At 63.8% G+C, this 14,719-nt stretch overlaps 2 protein-coding genes across 3 annotated transcripts; one reads left to right on the top strand and one right to left on the bottom strand.

Annotated features, from left to right (window-relative positions):
• Window positions 1-4: 4 nt before the first annotated feature.
• Window positions 5-5,615, bottom strand: GGN (gametogenetin). Its single transcript, XM_051846703.3, has 3 exons — window positions 4,904-5,615; window positions 1,761-3,914; window positions 5-877 (listed from the first exon to the last, which is right to left on the bottom strand). Exons 2-3 carry the CDS (start codon window positions 3,893-3,895, stop codon window positions 760-762), a joined length of 2,253 nt encoding a protein of 750 aa, XP_051702663.3. The 5' UTR covers window positions 3,896-3,914; window positions 4,904-5,615; the 3' UTR covers window positions 5-759.
• A 1,781-nt stretch (window positions 5,616-7,396) lies between these two features.
• Window positions 7,397-13,867, top strand: SPRED3 (sprouty related EVH1 domain containing 3). 2 transcript variants are annotated; one of them, XM_017342205.4, is made up of 5 exons: window positions 7,397-7,486; window positions 8,750-8,918; window positions 9,015-9,091; window positions 11,269-11,415; window positions 12,154-13,867. In XM_017342205.4, exons 1-5 carry the CDS (start codon window positions 7,403-7,405, stop codon window positions 12,817-12,819), a joined length of 1,143 nt encoding a protein of 380 aa, XP_017197694.3. In that variant the 5' UTR covers window positions 7,397-7,402; the 3' UTR covers window positions 12,820-13,867. The 2 variants fall into 2 exon arrangements, with proteins under 2 accessions (XP_017197694.3, XP_002711546.5); XM_002711500.6 differs by having other exon boundaries at window positions 7,399-7,579.
• Window positions 13,868-14,719: the final 852 nt, after the last annotated feature.

Genomic DNA, 14,719 nt, shown 5'->3' with positions numbered 1-14,719 from the left:
TTGTGGGCCCGTGTCTCCCCAGGTGCGGTGGCAGGGAGACGGGTGCTTATGTCTGAAGCACTTGGAAGTTTGGGGCCCACAGGGGTAGGAGGTTCACACACCATCTGGGTCTGCCTCTGTCCAGTGGCCACTGCTCAGGGTCTCAAACACAGGTGCACAGCTGCGCTGTGGCCTCAGGGAGCAGGAACCTGCCCGCCAGCTGTGGACATGTGTGAATGCTGGGCCAGGCCAACAGACTTTCTCAATGCAGGGGGAGGAGTCCCGGTTTCTTGAAATGTTGGCAATGAATTAAAGTTTTTCCAGTGACATGTGAAGTGGAGCCATCTGTGGCAGCTAGCGAGCGCCCTCTGTGGAGTGGAGGGCGTGGCCCTGGCACCCGCCCCCCCTTCCGGAGCAGCCCGAGTCGTTCGTAGGGTGTGGCATTCCCAGCTGTAAAATGGGGACGACTGCTCCTCTCCAAAGTGGTTTTGGTTGAACCTCTGTGCTTGGCACTAGGACACCGCAGAAAGGGGGCTGATGGGTACTGTGGCTAATGAGCCTACCCCAGGCCTGGCCCCAGCAGGCTGGAGCTGGATGGCTGGCCCCCGGATTGCTGCGGCTGTGGGTCAGCCTCCTGTTGGCCGTGACGGGGCACCTTGTCAGAGACCTTGGCCCTCCCCTGCCCCTCCTCCTGCCCACAGCGGTGACTGACAGGCAGCTGGCCTCCAGTGTGTGACTTTATTGGACGGAGGAAGGCAGGAGGTGCAGAGCGGGCTGCACTCAGTTAGAGTGGGTGGCCTGCAAGTCGTAGTGCTCCAGCCCCGCCACCAGGGAGCCTGCCAGCTTGATGGTGGCGACCCAGGGCGGCTCGCTCAGGTGGTTGGTGGGTGTGCTCAACCTAGGGGGAGGGTAGAATCAGCAAGGGCCTGGCTGTGTGACCAGGCCCTAGCCTCTTTAGGGCTTTGCTTTCCCCTTCTGAATAAGAAAACTCCAGAAGAATTGTGCCTGAATATCCCAAAGGCAGCTCAAGGCAGGGCTGCATCCACTTAATCTCAGTAGGGAAGAGGGGCTGAGGGCTGGTCAGTGTCCCGGCTGAGCCCCAGGAGATGCAGGGCAGAGGCTCCTGTGATTGCAGTCCTCAGGAGCCAGGGTCAGGCCCAGGGGCCACAGCTGCAGAGTGGGTGTGGGTGTGGCAGGTAGCTCTGGGATAGCTGGAGCGTGCAGTGCTGGCCCTGGCTTAGGAAGGAGCAGCCTCTGCCGCACGGGGCTGGGGCGTGGGCACCTTCTAGTGGTCGAAGCCTTGGGCCCCAGTGGGGCTGGGGCAGGGCTTCCCCCGAAGCCAGGAGAACCAGGTCTGTGTTTATAGGGGCTTGGGTCCGGGAAGACTCATCTCCCGGCATCCCTGATGATGACACGGGTTGAAGAGCTTAGGATATGGTCCCTGCTGGTTCTCTCAGGAACAGGGTCAAGGCAGTGAGCAGGGTCTGGCTGGCTGGGACCAGCTTCCTTCCCTGATGGATGGTTCCAGAAAGTAGAGGTTCAGGGTCAGTTTGGGGATCTGGATACCAAGTGCTTGGGCCAAGGTATCCTCTCACCCTTACTAGGGATTAGTATGGGATCAAGGCCCATCTTGGTGATGAAGGACCAGAGTTCAGCCAAGAGGAGGGTCAAGGGTCAGCGAGGGCCAGGGCGCTAAAGGACTGACTAGGACTCTCCAGGGAGGTCTAGGGCTCAGGGCTTGGAGGGGTCCGCCCTCCCTGCTCCCCAACCCCGCCCCTCACCAGGCAGACACGTTGCGTGGCAGGCGGCGATGGCGTGCCTGGTGGCGGCAGTAACACTTGCAGGGACAAGAGCTCAGCACCTGGAAAGGCGGCCAGTGGCGCGCAGCGCCCTTGTTAGCGGCCCCTGCGGAAGGAGGCCCGGCACCGCCGCTGTTGGTCACCGCAGCTGTGTTCCGCTCACGAGGCCCATCGCCAGGCGCGCCGTCCTCTCGGGTCACTCGGGCTGCACGAGGACCCTTGTTCCTGCGCGTGCGAGCTTTGGGGGGCGGGGGCGGGAGCGCTGGCGGCGACAGCTCGGCCACGCTGGGAGCAGGAGCTGGGGCCGGGGCCGGGGCCGGAGCCGGAGCCGGAGCCGGGGCTGCAGCTGGAGCTGGGTCTGGAGCAGGGGCCGGGGCTGGGACCGGGACCGGGACCGGGGCCGGGGCCGGGGCCGGGGCCGGGGCCGGGGCGGGGGCCGGGGCGGGGGCCGGGGCCGGGGCCGGGGCCGGGACCGGGGCCGGGACCGGGACCGGGACCGGGACGGGGGCCGGGGCCAGAGCCGAGGCTGAGGCTGAGGCTGAGGCCGAGGCCGGGATCTGGTCGGTGGCCGAGACCGGAGGCAGAGCAGGGGCGGGGGCAGGAGCCGGGGCTGACTCCACGTGGCCAGGACCTGGGGAGGGGGGGAGCACCAGCAGCAGTGGCGTTGGCTGGCGCGCTGGCGGCTGCGGTGGGGCCAGCGGCGCGGGCGACGGCGTGGCAGGTGGCGTGGGCGGTGGCGGCGGCGGTGGTGGTGGCGGTGCCGGCAGCAACAACTCCTGCTGGCTGGGAGGCCCTAGGCGAACGGGCTCGCCATTGGTGGGTGCTGGGAAGATGAACATAGGCGGCGCCAGCAGGGCCGGTGCGGGCCTCCGGGGCCCGGGAGCTGGGTATGTCTGCCCTGGCGGCGGAGGCGGCGGCGAGCCCCAGGGCCCCGAGAGTGCCGCCGCGCGCCGCCGGGCCGCCCCGACGGCTCCAGCGGCCCCGTTGAAGCGGAAGTGGCGTTCAGGGCTGTCAGGGGGGCTCATCCAGTCGAATTTTGGCTGCGAGCCTGGGAAGGTGGTGTAGGGTGGCGGCGGCAGGGTTCGAGCGTGGGAGGCCGACCCCGAGCGGGGACTCGAACATGCTTCGCCGTCTCCATTGCCGCCCTCGGCTTCCTGCGCACCCCGAGGAACATCTCCCAAGGGACGAGAGGCGCCAGGAGCCAGGGGCCTCTGCTTTAGGACCTCGGCGTAAGAGATCGCGCCGGAAGCGGCGAAGAGCCCGCCACTTCCCCCGCCACTGAGTGGGGCTTTGGCCGCCAAGGAGCCCGAGGCTGCAGCAGGCAAGGGGGGCCCGGACTTGAAGGTGACTTTGCAGAGCAAACTCAGACCAGGCTCGGAAGCCACAGGCCTGGCCTTTTCGCCGTCCCCCGCTCGTGGAGGGGCCCCTCCGCGGGCCCCACTGGCCGCTGGGCCGTCGCTGCAGTGCCGGGCCTGGCTTTCCATGGGGGGTGTGGCAGGTGTGGTGGGTGTGGCCGGTGTGGCGGGAGTGGCCAGAGCAGGAGTGATCCTGCGGTCCTGGGGCTGCCGGTTGGAAGGTGGCGGTGGCGGCGGTGGCTTCCGTGGCTTCAGGGGTGGTGGAATTGGGGATGGTGCCCTCGGGACTGGGTCCTTTTCAGTTAGTTGTCGTGGCAGCGGTGGGAGCGGGCGGAGGCTCAGAGGGTCACCCTGACCACGATGGCTCGCCTCTAGCAGGCCACGGATGCGGGGCACCGGCGTGCCCGTGGGTTTTCGCCACTTAGATGGCGCGGGCAGCAGGTTCCCCACGGGCGGTGGGGGTGGTGTGGAGACCCCAGCCGCAGCCACCTCCTCTGGGGGGGACGTCGCTGGCGTGGGCAGTTCTAAGGTCAGGGGCAGGGGTGAGGGTGAGGCCTGGGGCTCCGGGGGCACCAGGAGTCCCGGGGGCGCGGAGCTGCCTGGGAACCAGACGCCCAGCCCGCGAGCCAGGCGCATGGCCGGGGAGGCAGGGGTCACCTCGGGCTCCACCAGGGACGTCCGGCGAGAGTCCGAGGAGCGCTCCGAGGCCTGCTCTTTTCGGGAGCCACCGCCCGCGGATGGCTCCGACTGCACGTTCCCCATTTCTGGCGGAGGTCGGAGGCTGTGGTCAGAGAAACCCACACCAGGACTGTGGGGGCGCCACGAGGTCGGCCATGCCTACACCACATCCTCACCCCATCTCTTCTCTCTGGCCCCTGCCTCTTCATGCTCGGACTCCTTCCCCATGGCCCCACTCAGCCGCCACTCGTGTACTTGGACCTTAACCTCAACCCCTCACCTGGCTCAAGTCCCATCTCTGGCCCAGTCCTGCGTTCTCCAGGTCGTGCCTGCCTTCCAATCAGTCTTAAGAGCCGCCTAGGCCAGCGCCATGGCTCAATAGGCTAATCCTCCGCCTTGCGGCGCCGGCACACACGGGTTCTAGTCCCAGTCGGGGCGCCAGATTCTGTCCCGGTTGCCCCTCTTCCAGGCCAGTTCTCTGCTGTGGCCCGGGAGTGCAGTGGAGGACGGCCCAAGTCCTTGGGCCCTGCATCCCATGGGAGACCAGGAGAAGAACCTGGCTCCTGCCTTCGGATCAGCGTGGTGCGCTGGCCACGGCGGCCATTGGAGGGTGAACCAATGGCAAAGGAAGACCTTTCTCTCTGTCTCTCTCTCACTGTCCACTCTGCCTGTCAAAAAAAAAAAAAAAAAGAAAAGAGCTGCCTCACCGGTGAGGGTTGTGCTCAGTTGCCTACAAGGCCTACAGGACCTACAAGGGGTTCCCCTCCTTCTGCCCCCTACCCCTAACCAGGCTCCTGAACCCCCGGAGCCACCCGCAATTGCCAGGGAATCAAGACCTCACCCCACCTCCAACCCCGCCCGGCTCTGGCCCCGCCTCTGCCCAGCAAGTGCGAGGTGGGCGTGCAGGCCATTCCTGCCTGGGCCCTCATCTCTAACCGTCGGTCGCCCGCTTCGTGCCCTTCTCCCCTGGCCACCGCAGACCCCCAGACTTCCCTCGCAAAGCCCCTTCCCGGTCCTGCTTTACCCAGCAAGCCGTCTCCACGCCCAGGCTCCACCCCTCTCCCCGAGCTCCGCCCAGAGGACCGCACTCACCGACTCCTCCAGCTGACCAAAGTTCAGGACGCGGCCCCCCGGGCCCAGGACAGGGCGGGGAACGGCCGTAGCAGAAAATAACCGAAAAGAACGGGGATGCGGGGGAAGGCTAGTGGGCGAGACAGCGAGAGCGGACCCCCGAGATCGAGGCCCCGCCCCCGGGCTCGAGGCCCCGCCCTCATGTGGGCCAGCTTCAGCCCAGCCCCTGGCGGACCCGGGTCTCCCTTTCAGAAACGCCGATGTTTTTTCGCCGACCCCCAGGCCTCCTGGTCCTCAGCCCCACCCCTTCGGAACGTTCCCCTTAGCTCCTCCCCTTGATAATACTCCGCCCCTCCCCGTTATTCCCTCCCAAGTCCCGCCCCTTACGAACACGGCTACGTAGCTCCTCCCTTCGGGTGCCTCTCATCTGCCCCGCCCCTAAGGTAATTTACTTCTGAGCTCCGCCGGTTTAGGACCCGGCGACCTCTTCCTAAGACCCTCTTCCGCCCTCCATCCCGAGCCGAAGCCCCGTGCGCTGCGCACCCGCCCCTTGCATGACGCACACGGCCGGCTGCCTTAGTGTCCAGGGCTCCTTTCTCGGGCCCTCCGACCCCGCCCCCTCGCCAAGGCGCCCTTCTCGCCCCGCCCCTTTTCGAACCCTGCCAGCCCCTCCCATTTAGAACCTAAACCTTGGACCCCCGCCTCTTTAGAACCCCTAGACTGGGTGCTGGCCCCGTCCCCTCCTCACATCATCAGAGACCAATGGCGTGGACGAGTGCAAAAGTGGGGGATACCCTCTGGATCCATAAAACATGGGGGCTGGGGGGCTGTTCGCGGGCGCCGCTGCCGGGCTCTAGGACCCAGCGGGCAAGCACGCCCGCCTCGCTCTTCCCCCTCCCCCAGGCCGCCCCCTCCCCCCGCACCCGTCCTCCAGGTCCCCCCTCCCTCCCCCCTCGCCCCGGCTCCCGGTGCCCGTCTCCAACGCCGCCGGAGACAGCGAGGGAGCCGGAGCGAACAGGAGGAGGAGGAGGAGGCCGCGTCGCCGCCGCTCGGAGCCCGGCCGGAGCCTCCCAGGCAGGTGCCGAGGGGGGCCAGGGGGCGGGGGCTGACAGACCGCCTGCCCCGGTGAGGGGGCGGCCAGGACCGCCCTGCGCCTTCTGTCCGCCGGGGCGCCCCGAGGACCTTGGCTAGGAGGACAAGGGGTTGGGGGCCCCCAAATTGCGCGGCAGCCATTTGGGGTACCAGTCTCCATTTGGGGGGCCTGGACTTCCTCCGAGGATGCCCCATTCACAAAATTCCGTCCTGGACCCCCACCATTGAGGAACTCCGAGGACCACTCCCCCCGGGAAACGTAGATGTGTGGGGAGCGCAGGGCACCCTGAAATCCCGGTGCCCCATCCCAGCTAGGCCCTTGTGGGGGACCCTTGCCCTCCTTCCCTGCTTCACCTGTTGTCTGGGGAGGCGGGCGGACAAAGGAAGCAGCGTCACGTGACTGCTCATTCACAAAATCCCAACCCATTGAGAAAAGGGGGCTGGGGGCGCTGCGGCCGCCCCTTCCCTTCCCATAGGGCCGAGGAATCCTGGCATTTGGCAGGTGGGGGAGGGGGCTGGAACTCATTGCCTGGGTCCCTAAGGTTGGGCGGCCGGGGTCCCTGCGCTGGGTGGCACTGAGGGTCTGGACGCCGATCTCTATTACTGGGCGGAGGGCTACGTCCCCTGAGCTGGGGGCGGGGTAAGCTCGTGCTGGAGGCTGCTGGCGGGGGGCGGGGGAATCGATCTCCTCCCGCCATCTCTCCCCCTCGGCTTCTCTTGGCTGGGACCTGAAGGAGCAGCCTTGGTTTTTGTGAATGAAGTGCTCTCTGGATGTGACTTGGGCCGCCCGTCGCTGGCTTCCTCTGCCTCCATCTCTTGCTCGGCCTGCCTTTCTGGCCATTTCTGGTTCTCTCCCTGCCCATCTCCCCGTTGCTGGGTGACTCAGTGAGCTTTGCATCCGGTCTCATTCATAAATCCGGGAAGGGGTGGGGGGAAGAGAGCCAGGGTTTCTCACCCAGCCAGTGGCCTGGGCAAAAGGGTGCGGAGGCAGTGCTGGGGGCATTGGACCTGAGTTGATGGGCCCGCAGAAAATACATGTGCGCAGGCCTCCAGCTGTGGGGGGAACGATGGGTGGGGCTGAGGGTAGGTGCCGGAGGGAAGGAGACAGGGTTGATAGGAGCTGAGCAGGAGAGGGAGGGGAGGGGGAACCCGGGCTTTGGGGGTGGGGGTGGGACAGATGGGGGAAAGGTGGGTGTGGAAAGGAAGGTGGACCTGGGAGAAAGGAGGTGGCGGGGAGGGAGGGAACCAGGCAGGGGGAAGGTGGGCATGGAGGGGGGGCGCCGGTGGGTGTCTTGTGGCTCACTCAGGGTGCAGGGGATCCAGATGGGAGGTGGAGGTGGAGGGAGAGGAGCGTTGGGGGGGCCCTGAAGGGGAAGCAGGACCGGAGTTCGCTGACCGCTGTCACTGTCCTCTTCCCCCTTCAGGTACATGGTGCGGGTCCGAGCCGTGGTGATGGCCCGAGATGACTCCAGTGGGGGCTGGCTGCCTGTGGGGGGCGGGGGCCTCAGCCAGGTGAGCGTGTGTCGGGTCCGAGGGGCCAGGCCCGAGGGGGGGGCCCGCCAGGGGCACTACGTCATCCACGGGGAGCGCCTCCGGGACCAGAAAGTGAGCCACCCTGGGGTGTGGGGGCAGGGGAGGGGCCCTGGGGAGGACGGGGCTGGGGCTGGGGCTGGGGCTGGGAGCGAGAGGCGAGCTCAGGTGGTCTCCCAGCCTGGGAATCACAGCGGGACGTGGGAAGGAGTTTGGAAGTGAGTGTCTGCGCTGTGGATCAGAGCTGGGGATTGCGGGAATACTGAGGGGATTAGGCAGGCCCTGTGTGCGGCCGGCTCCTGCTGGGCCGTCTCAGGGGCCTCAGCCTCCTGCCTGGCCTCCCTGCCCTTCGCCTGCTGGCACCCTCCAACCTCCATCTGTTCCACAGGGGCCCTGCTAACACCTGACTCAGATCTGGTCCCTTTTCTGCTCAGAACCCTCCTGTGGCTCCATCTTGCTCAGAGATGCTCCCCCAAGAGGCCCCACACCAACTGGCCCCTGGCGGCCCTAAGTATATGGAGGCATTTGGTGGGGGGTCCATTTGGAAGTGTGAAATACTGCTGACGGCTGACGATTGTGTCTGCGGGTTCCGCAAGAGGAACGGGGCTGCCTGGCTCCGCGGGGAGGGGCGGCATGGCCGTCTCAGCCGGGGCTGCAGCAGGGAGCCCTAGCTTGCTTGGAGAGGCTGGGGGAAGGGTGGTGTTCCAGAGCAGGGGTCGTCAGGGAGGATGAGGGGTGGGGCTCTGAAATGGAGAGATGGGATAGGGTGATGTTAGGCAAGGATATGAGGGGACACTTGGGACATTGGCCAGTATCTGAGGGGGAACCTGTGCAGGTCTAATAAGAACAACTGGGGGGAAGGGGTCAGGATTAACAGTAATATTTTGAGATGTTCAATACAGTTCAGGAAGTGATATTCAGTTAGAAGGAAGGATGCTTAAGGGTTATTGGGAAGGATTAACAATATTTGGAGGCATTCTATAAGATTTGGGGTTCCTGCTAGGGTCTCAGAAGTGGATATTGGGAAAACGTAGGAATCAAGGGAGTGGAGGAACTAATTGGAGGATCACAGGTGCACCCAGTGATAGCGGGAGATTACACTGCAGGCTGATCAGGGAACAGGGGGGCACCTGGCATTGGGAAATCGGGTCTGAGAGGCTGGGGTGTGCAGAAGCGCTGCGATGGAGGGGAAGTGACAGGTGCAGCCGGCTGTGGGCGTCTGACGGCGCCCCTCCTGCCTCGCAGACTACCTTGGAGTGTACCTTGAGGCCAGGCCTGGTCTACAACAAGGTGAACCCCATCTTCCACCACTGGAGCCTGGGCGACTGCAAGTTTGGGCTGACGTTTCAGAGTCCCGCTGAGGCCGATGAGTTCCAGAAGAGCCTGCTGGCTGCGCTGGCCGCACTGGGTCGAGGTGAGCGGTGCGGGAAGGGGGCCCTGGAGCTGGGCTGGAGGGGCAGGAGGAGTGGGGCCCAGGGCATCACTCGCTGCCTCTCTCTCGCTTCCACAGGCTCGCTCACCCCCTCCTCCTCCTCCTCCTCCTCCTCTCCTTCCCAGGACACCGCAGAGACCCCCTGCCCGCTGACGGTGAGTCTCAGGGGGCCTCTGCTGGGAGGGTGGGTCTGCTCCTGGTCTGGACAGCAGACCTTGTGCCGTGGTGTCCGTTCTCTTTTTCTGGTTCTATTGCGACTCCCACATTCATCCAGGGTATTTACTGAGCACCCTCTGTGTGCCAGGCACTGTGTGAGGCCCCGGGAACCTATCAGTGAACAAAACGAAGTTCCTTTCCACTTGGAGCTTCTATTCTAGGGCGGAAACGCTGCACATTACAACAGATGGGGAGAGGGGGCGGGCATTGGGCCTAGTGATTAAGATGCTGCCGAAGACACCTTTGCCCTACGTCGGAGGGTCTGGGTTCCGTCCCCAGCTCCAGCTCCTGCTAACGCAGACCCTGGGAAGCAGTGGTGATGTAGCAAGTGATTGGGCCCCTCCCAGCCACCCGGGAGACCTGCATTGCGCTCCTGGCTCCTGGCTCCTGGCTCCTGGTTCTGGTCTCTACCTTTGCAAACATTGAAGAAGTGAACCAGCAGTTAGGAGCTCTCTGTCTTCTAAATCCATGTCTGCCTTCAAGTAATTAAAAACTGCTGCACTGCCAGCAGGTGTTGGTTCCACTTTCAAAATGGTCAGAACATGCCTGCACCCTGGCCCTGGGAGCCACCTCAACAGTTTCTCATCACCATTTGTCCTCTCCTCTCCCACGCTGTGCACACACACACACACACACACACATGCCGTGTCCTCTTCCCTGCTGCTTCCCCCAAACACACCCAGAGGGACCCTATTGACGATCGCACCCCTCCCGGGGCCGTGCCTGTCCCCCTCGCTCAGCTTGCTCCTGCCGCTCTGGCCCCTCACTGCACTCCAGTGGGGCAGGCGCGTACTTGTCGAGGGTCTTTGTGCTGGCTGCTCCTTCTGTCTGGAATACTCCTCCCCAGATTCCCACATGGCTTATTCCTTTATTGCAGGGCTTTCCACAAATACCATTTTCTTAGTAAGGCCCCCTGTGAGCAACCTTCCAGTGCACCTTGCCCAGGTTTAATTTATCCCATCCTTTTTAAAAAATTATTATTAAAATTCTATTTATTTATTTGCAAGGAAGAGTTACTAAGAAAGAGACAGAGATAGAGAAAGAGAGAGACTTTTCATCTGCTGCTGGTTCACTCCCTAACTGGCCACAGTGGCTGGGGCGAGGCCAGGCCAAAGCCAGGAGCCTGGGACTCCCTCCAGGTCTCCCATGTGGCTGGCAGAGGCCCAAGTGCCTGGGCCATCTTTTGCTTGTTTCTCAGGCACGTTAACAGGGAGCTGGGTAGGAAGTGGAGCAGCTGGGACTGGAACTGGTGCTCATACGGGTTGCCGGCATCACAGGGGCAGCTTACCCCGCTGGGCCGCAATGCCGGCCTGCTTTCCCTTCTTCTGTCATTTTTTCTTACTTCCTTTCTGAGCAGACAGCTTTCTTATCTGTTAGTTTACTGTCCATCATCTCCACGCCAGAACGTAAGCCCCGGGAGGGCCAGGATCTTTGCTGGTCTGTTGCTGCATTCTGCAATGCCTGTAACAGCACCTGTCCCCCAGCGAGCGCTAAGGCCAGGCGTGTGCAGTAAAGCGACTGAGTGACTGAGTGGATGCACATCACACCAGGTGCATGCCAGCACTGGCTGGGAACAGTGGGAGTTGAGAACACCTGGAGGAACAAAACTGGTTCCATGGGCAGAAAAAAAGGGGGAACCCCAGGGCAATGGGACATGGAGTTGGGGCCCCAACCATCCCACAGGCAACTCCCATGTGTGGAGCCCTGCTTGAACCTGCACCATGGCCTCTGTGAGTCTGGGGTGGGGTCACGGGTGCTCAGTGACCCGTATGGAAGGCAGTGACCCAAGACGTAGGAATCAGCCTGCAACAGAAAGGAAGCTGGAGCTGTCAGCTTGAAAGGGGTCAGAGTGATATCTCAGCTGCCACCAAAGTTTACGAAGCGTGGGAGGGATGGGAGTGAGGGCTCTCCAGCTGGGCGTGTTATGGCCCCCACTTTACAGAGGAGGAAGCTGAGGCCCGGACAGGTAAGCCCACTCGCCATAGGTCACACGGTCAGGCAGTGGCAGAAGCAGAACCCGAGCCAGAGAGTCCCCACTCTCCGTGGGAGGGGCCCCCACGCGCAGGTCTCGGCTGTGGAGGGCTTCTCCTTCGCTGAAGCTGTCCATCTCCCCCAGTCCCACGTGGACAGCGACTCCTCCTCCAGCCACAGCCGCCAGGAGACGCCTCCCTCCGCCGCCTCGGCTGCCCCCATCGTCACGGTGGACTCAGCTTCTGGCTTCGGGCCAGCCACGCCTCCCCAGCGCCGCCGCTCCTCGGCTCAGGTGCGGTGACCACCCCATCCCGGTGGAAACTGGGGGGGCTCTGGGCCTGGGATGGAACAGGACTGAGCGCCAGGGATCCCAGAGCAGGCTGGGGCTGAGGGCCAGGGGGAGGAGAAGATGGATCTGACTGGGGGCAGGGAGAAGCTTGGAAGTCCGGGGCAGGGGGGCCAGGGCAGGGGGCGGGGGCTGCCCCTGTCTTCCCGGTCCTTGGAGATCTGGGGGGAGCTCTGAGTGCCATGGGGACTTGGGGGATGATTTCACAGGTCAGTTCTTCGGGTTCACCAGCGGATGCTAGCACTCATGAGAGGGGTCCTTCAGCCTACTAAATTCATGGTGGGATGGGGTGTGCTTGGGTGCTGGGGCCAGGGCGGAGGGCATTCGGGGCACCAGGAGGAGGAGGGGGCTCCCCAATCAGAAGGCAGAGGGGCTAGGAGCTGGGACTCCTAGATCTTGAGAGACTACAGGAATGGGAACCTTAGGCCACTGGAGGTTTAAGGTATGCACTTGGCGCCCAGATTCCTTAGTGTGTCTGTCCCTGGGGAAGAAGGGGGCTTGGAAGAGGAACAGGCTCGGGTGCTGGACATCTGAATTCTGGGCCCGGGAGGGTTTGGAGCAGGGGGATCCTCAGGATGACTGAGGTGAGGCTGGGGCTTCTGAGGCCAAGGAGGATGAGGATGGGGTGGAGGTTGGGGGACTCACAGCCCCGCTAACCTGACCCCTTGTCCCTTCGTCCCACAGAGCTACCCTCCACTTCTACCGTTCACAGGGATTCCAGAGCCCTCAGAGTCCCCGGCCGGGGCAGGGGGCCCGGGCTGGGGCGGCCGTGGCTACGAGGATTACAGGCGCTCTGGGCCGCCTGCGCCCCTCGCCCTATCCACCTGCGTCGTGCGCTTCGCCAAGACCGGTGCGTTGAGGGGTGCAGCCCTGGGGCCCCCAGCAGCACTTCCCGCCCCTCTGGCCGAGGCTGCGCCCCCAGCACCTCCGGCTCGCCCACCGCCGGGCCCCGGCCCCGCCCCCGCGCCGGCCAAGGCCTCCCCAGAGACCGAGGAGGCAGCTCGCTGCGTGCACTGCCGGGCGCTCTTCCGCCGCCGTGCGGACGGGCGTGGGGGTCGCTGCGCGGAGGCCCCGGACCCGGGTCGCCTACTGGTGCGCCGTCTCAGCTGCCTGTGGTGCGCCGAGAGCTTGCTCTACCACTGCCTGTCGGACGCCGAGGGCGACTTCTCGGACCCATGCGCCTGCGAGCCGGGCCACCCACGCCCCGCCGCGCGCTGGGCCGCGCTGGCCGCGCTCTCCTTGGCGGTGCCCTGTCTGTGCTGCTACGCGCCCCTGCGCGCCTGCCACTGGGTCGCGGCGCGATGCGGTTGCGCTGGCTGCGGGGGTCGCCACGAAGAGGCTGCACGGTGAGGATGGCCTGGAAGGTCCGGTAACCGGACCCGGGACCCGGAATTGAGGGTCCAGGACCCCGGACTCAGTTCGGACCTAAAACGCAAACCTAGGCACATCTGGAACTTGGAGCTTGAGTTTGGATTGAGAGATCCCAGACCCGGAATCTGGACCCCAAACCTAGGATTGTGCGGCTCCAGACCCGGCTTCGTTGGGACGTCGGTCTCAAGAGGTCTCAGGCGTCCTGAGTTCTGGCGTCCCCCTCCCCACCCCCAGGAGACACGCGGATCTCCAGACTGCATCGCAGAGGGCCCCGGGGACACAAGGAGCCCTGACAGATGCAGGGCCCTTGAACCCTGAACCCCCGTCCAAAGCTCAGATTATAGCCCCAGAATTAGTCTGGACTTGCCAGTACCTGATCCTGCCCTTATCCAACTACTCCCAGATCCCAAGACGTAAGACCCAGAATCACCCCCAGCAATGGTCCCTGAATATTGGTCTAAGCCCTGGTGCACCCACATCGGAGATGTTCCTGTAGCCCTGAGACCCCTGAGACAGCAAATCCTCCTGGGGTTGAGACTCTGATCTGGTCCGGAATCACCAGATGCCGGCCCCAAGTCTGCCCACTCGAGTGCCCACGCTCCCCACAGACCTGGCCTTCAATCCAGGAGCACAGATGGCCTAGGAACCCCGAGCTCTTAAGATGCAGAGTCCTTGGATGTGCTCCGACCTGTGCCCAAAATGACTGGGGGGTCCATCCCAGAGGCTCCCCAAGATCCAGGATGCTCTGGCAGCCAAGGAATCCAACACCCCCATAGATCCCCCCAAGCTGGCGTTCTCAGGAGCTGTAGGACAGGTGTCTGGTACCCTCAGGGGCGCGGCTGTGGGCGGCCACCAGCCCCTCAGGACCCAAGACACTGGTCTCAAATCCTCCAGTCGTCTTCTTGTCCCCCCTTGGGCCTGAGAACTTTGGCTTCCTTCAACCCACACATCCCCAATCCTCTTGAGGCTGGATGGGATTCCAGCTCCCAGAACGTGGGATAGTCATGGCAACCCAGTTCTCTGGCCTGTTGGTCCCCAGCCCCCAAGTGACCCCCAAGGTGCTTTAGGAGCACTGGATTGGAGATCCCAAGGTGCCATTAACACCCCCCTCCCAGATGCAGGGCCCAAGCCCGCACCACATGGGGTTAGTTCCTGATCCAAGACTTCGGTCCCTTCATCCCAGAGACGTTCAAACCCTGGAGATTCCTGTACGGCCAATGCCCCAGGCCCTGCTTTGCAGCCTCTGAAACCCTGCTGCTCCTTGCATCCTGCCATCTAAGGTTCCCACGACCCCAGCCCAAGCACCCAGTAATCCCCAGAGTCACCCCCTCTATCCTTGGGGAAGAAGACAACCACTTGCACTCAGATTCCTGGATTCCAGGACCACCAAGGAGCTCCCCCACGCCCACCTGTAGGTCCCAGCCTTGCCAGGGCGATTGTGCAGGCTGTTCAATGAGCAAAAGGACACGGCGAGCGAGGTGGTGAGTGCGGCTGGGGCTTGCACCCTGGTCTGCCGGCCAAGCTCTGTGCTCAGAGGCAGGTGTGCCTTTTTCTCATTTGCACCAAGGCACCTTTGGGACTAGCTATGGCTCTGCTGGGAACCTGTAACGCCCCCCCCCCTCCAGTATTGCAGACCCTTGAGCCCTAGTCCTGGCCCAAGTCTTGCCTTTTATATTCTGCACCTCCTCTTCAGCTCCTTGTTAATCTCAGAGTCGGGGCTGTGTCAGGGAGTTTGGAAGCCTGTTTCACGGTCCTCCGAGACTCCTCAGGAAGAGGTGTGCCACAGTCTCAGGACCTGGTGTCCTGTAAGGGAGGGTCGAGGTCTCGGAGCAAGACATTCTCAGTCGTTTTGCAGGCTTGGGACCTGCATCCGGCCCCA

Source organism: Oryctolagus cuniculus, chromosome 18, assembly GCF_051225735.1.
Source record: "Oryctolagus cuniculus isolate XC-2025 breed Fujian yellow rabbit chromosome 18, ASM5122573v1, whole genome shotgun sequence".
In the NCBI taxonomy this organism is placed as follows: Eukaryota; Metazoa; Chordata; class Mammalia; order Lagomorpha; family Leporidae; genus Oryctolagus; species Oryctolagus cuniculus.
Note: the sequence above shows the minus strand (reverse complement) of the source record. Positions and strands in the feature narration are given on the sequence as shown.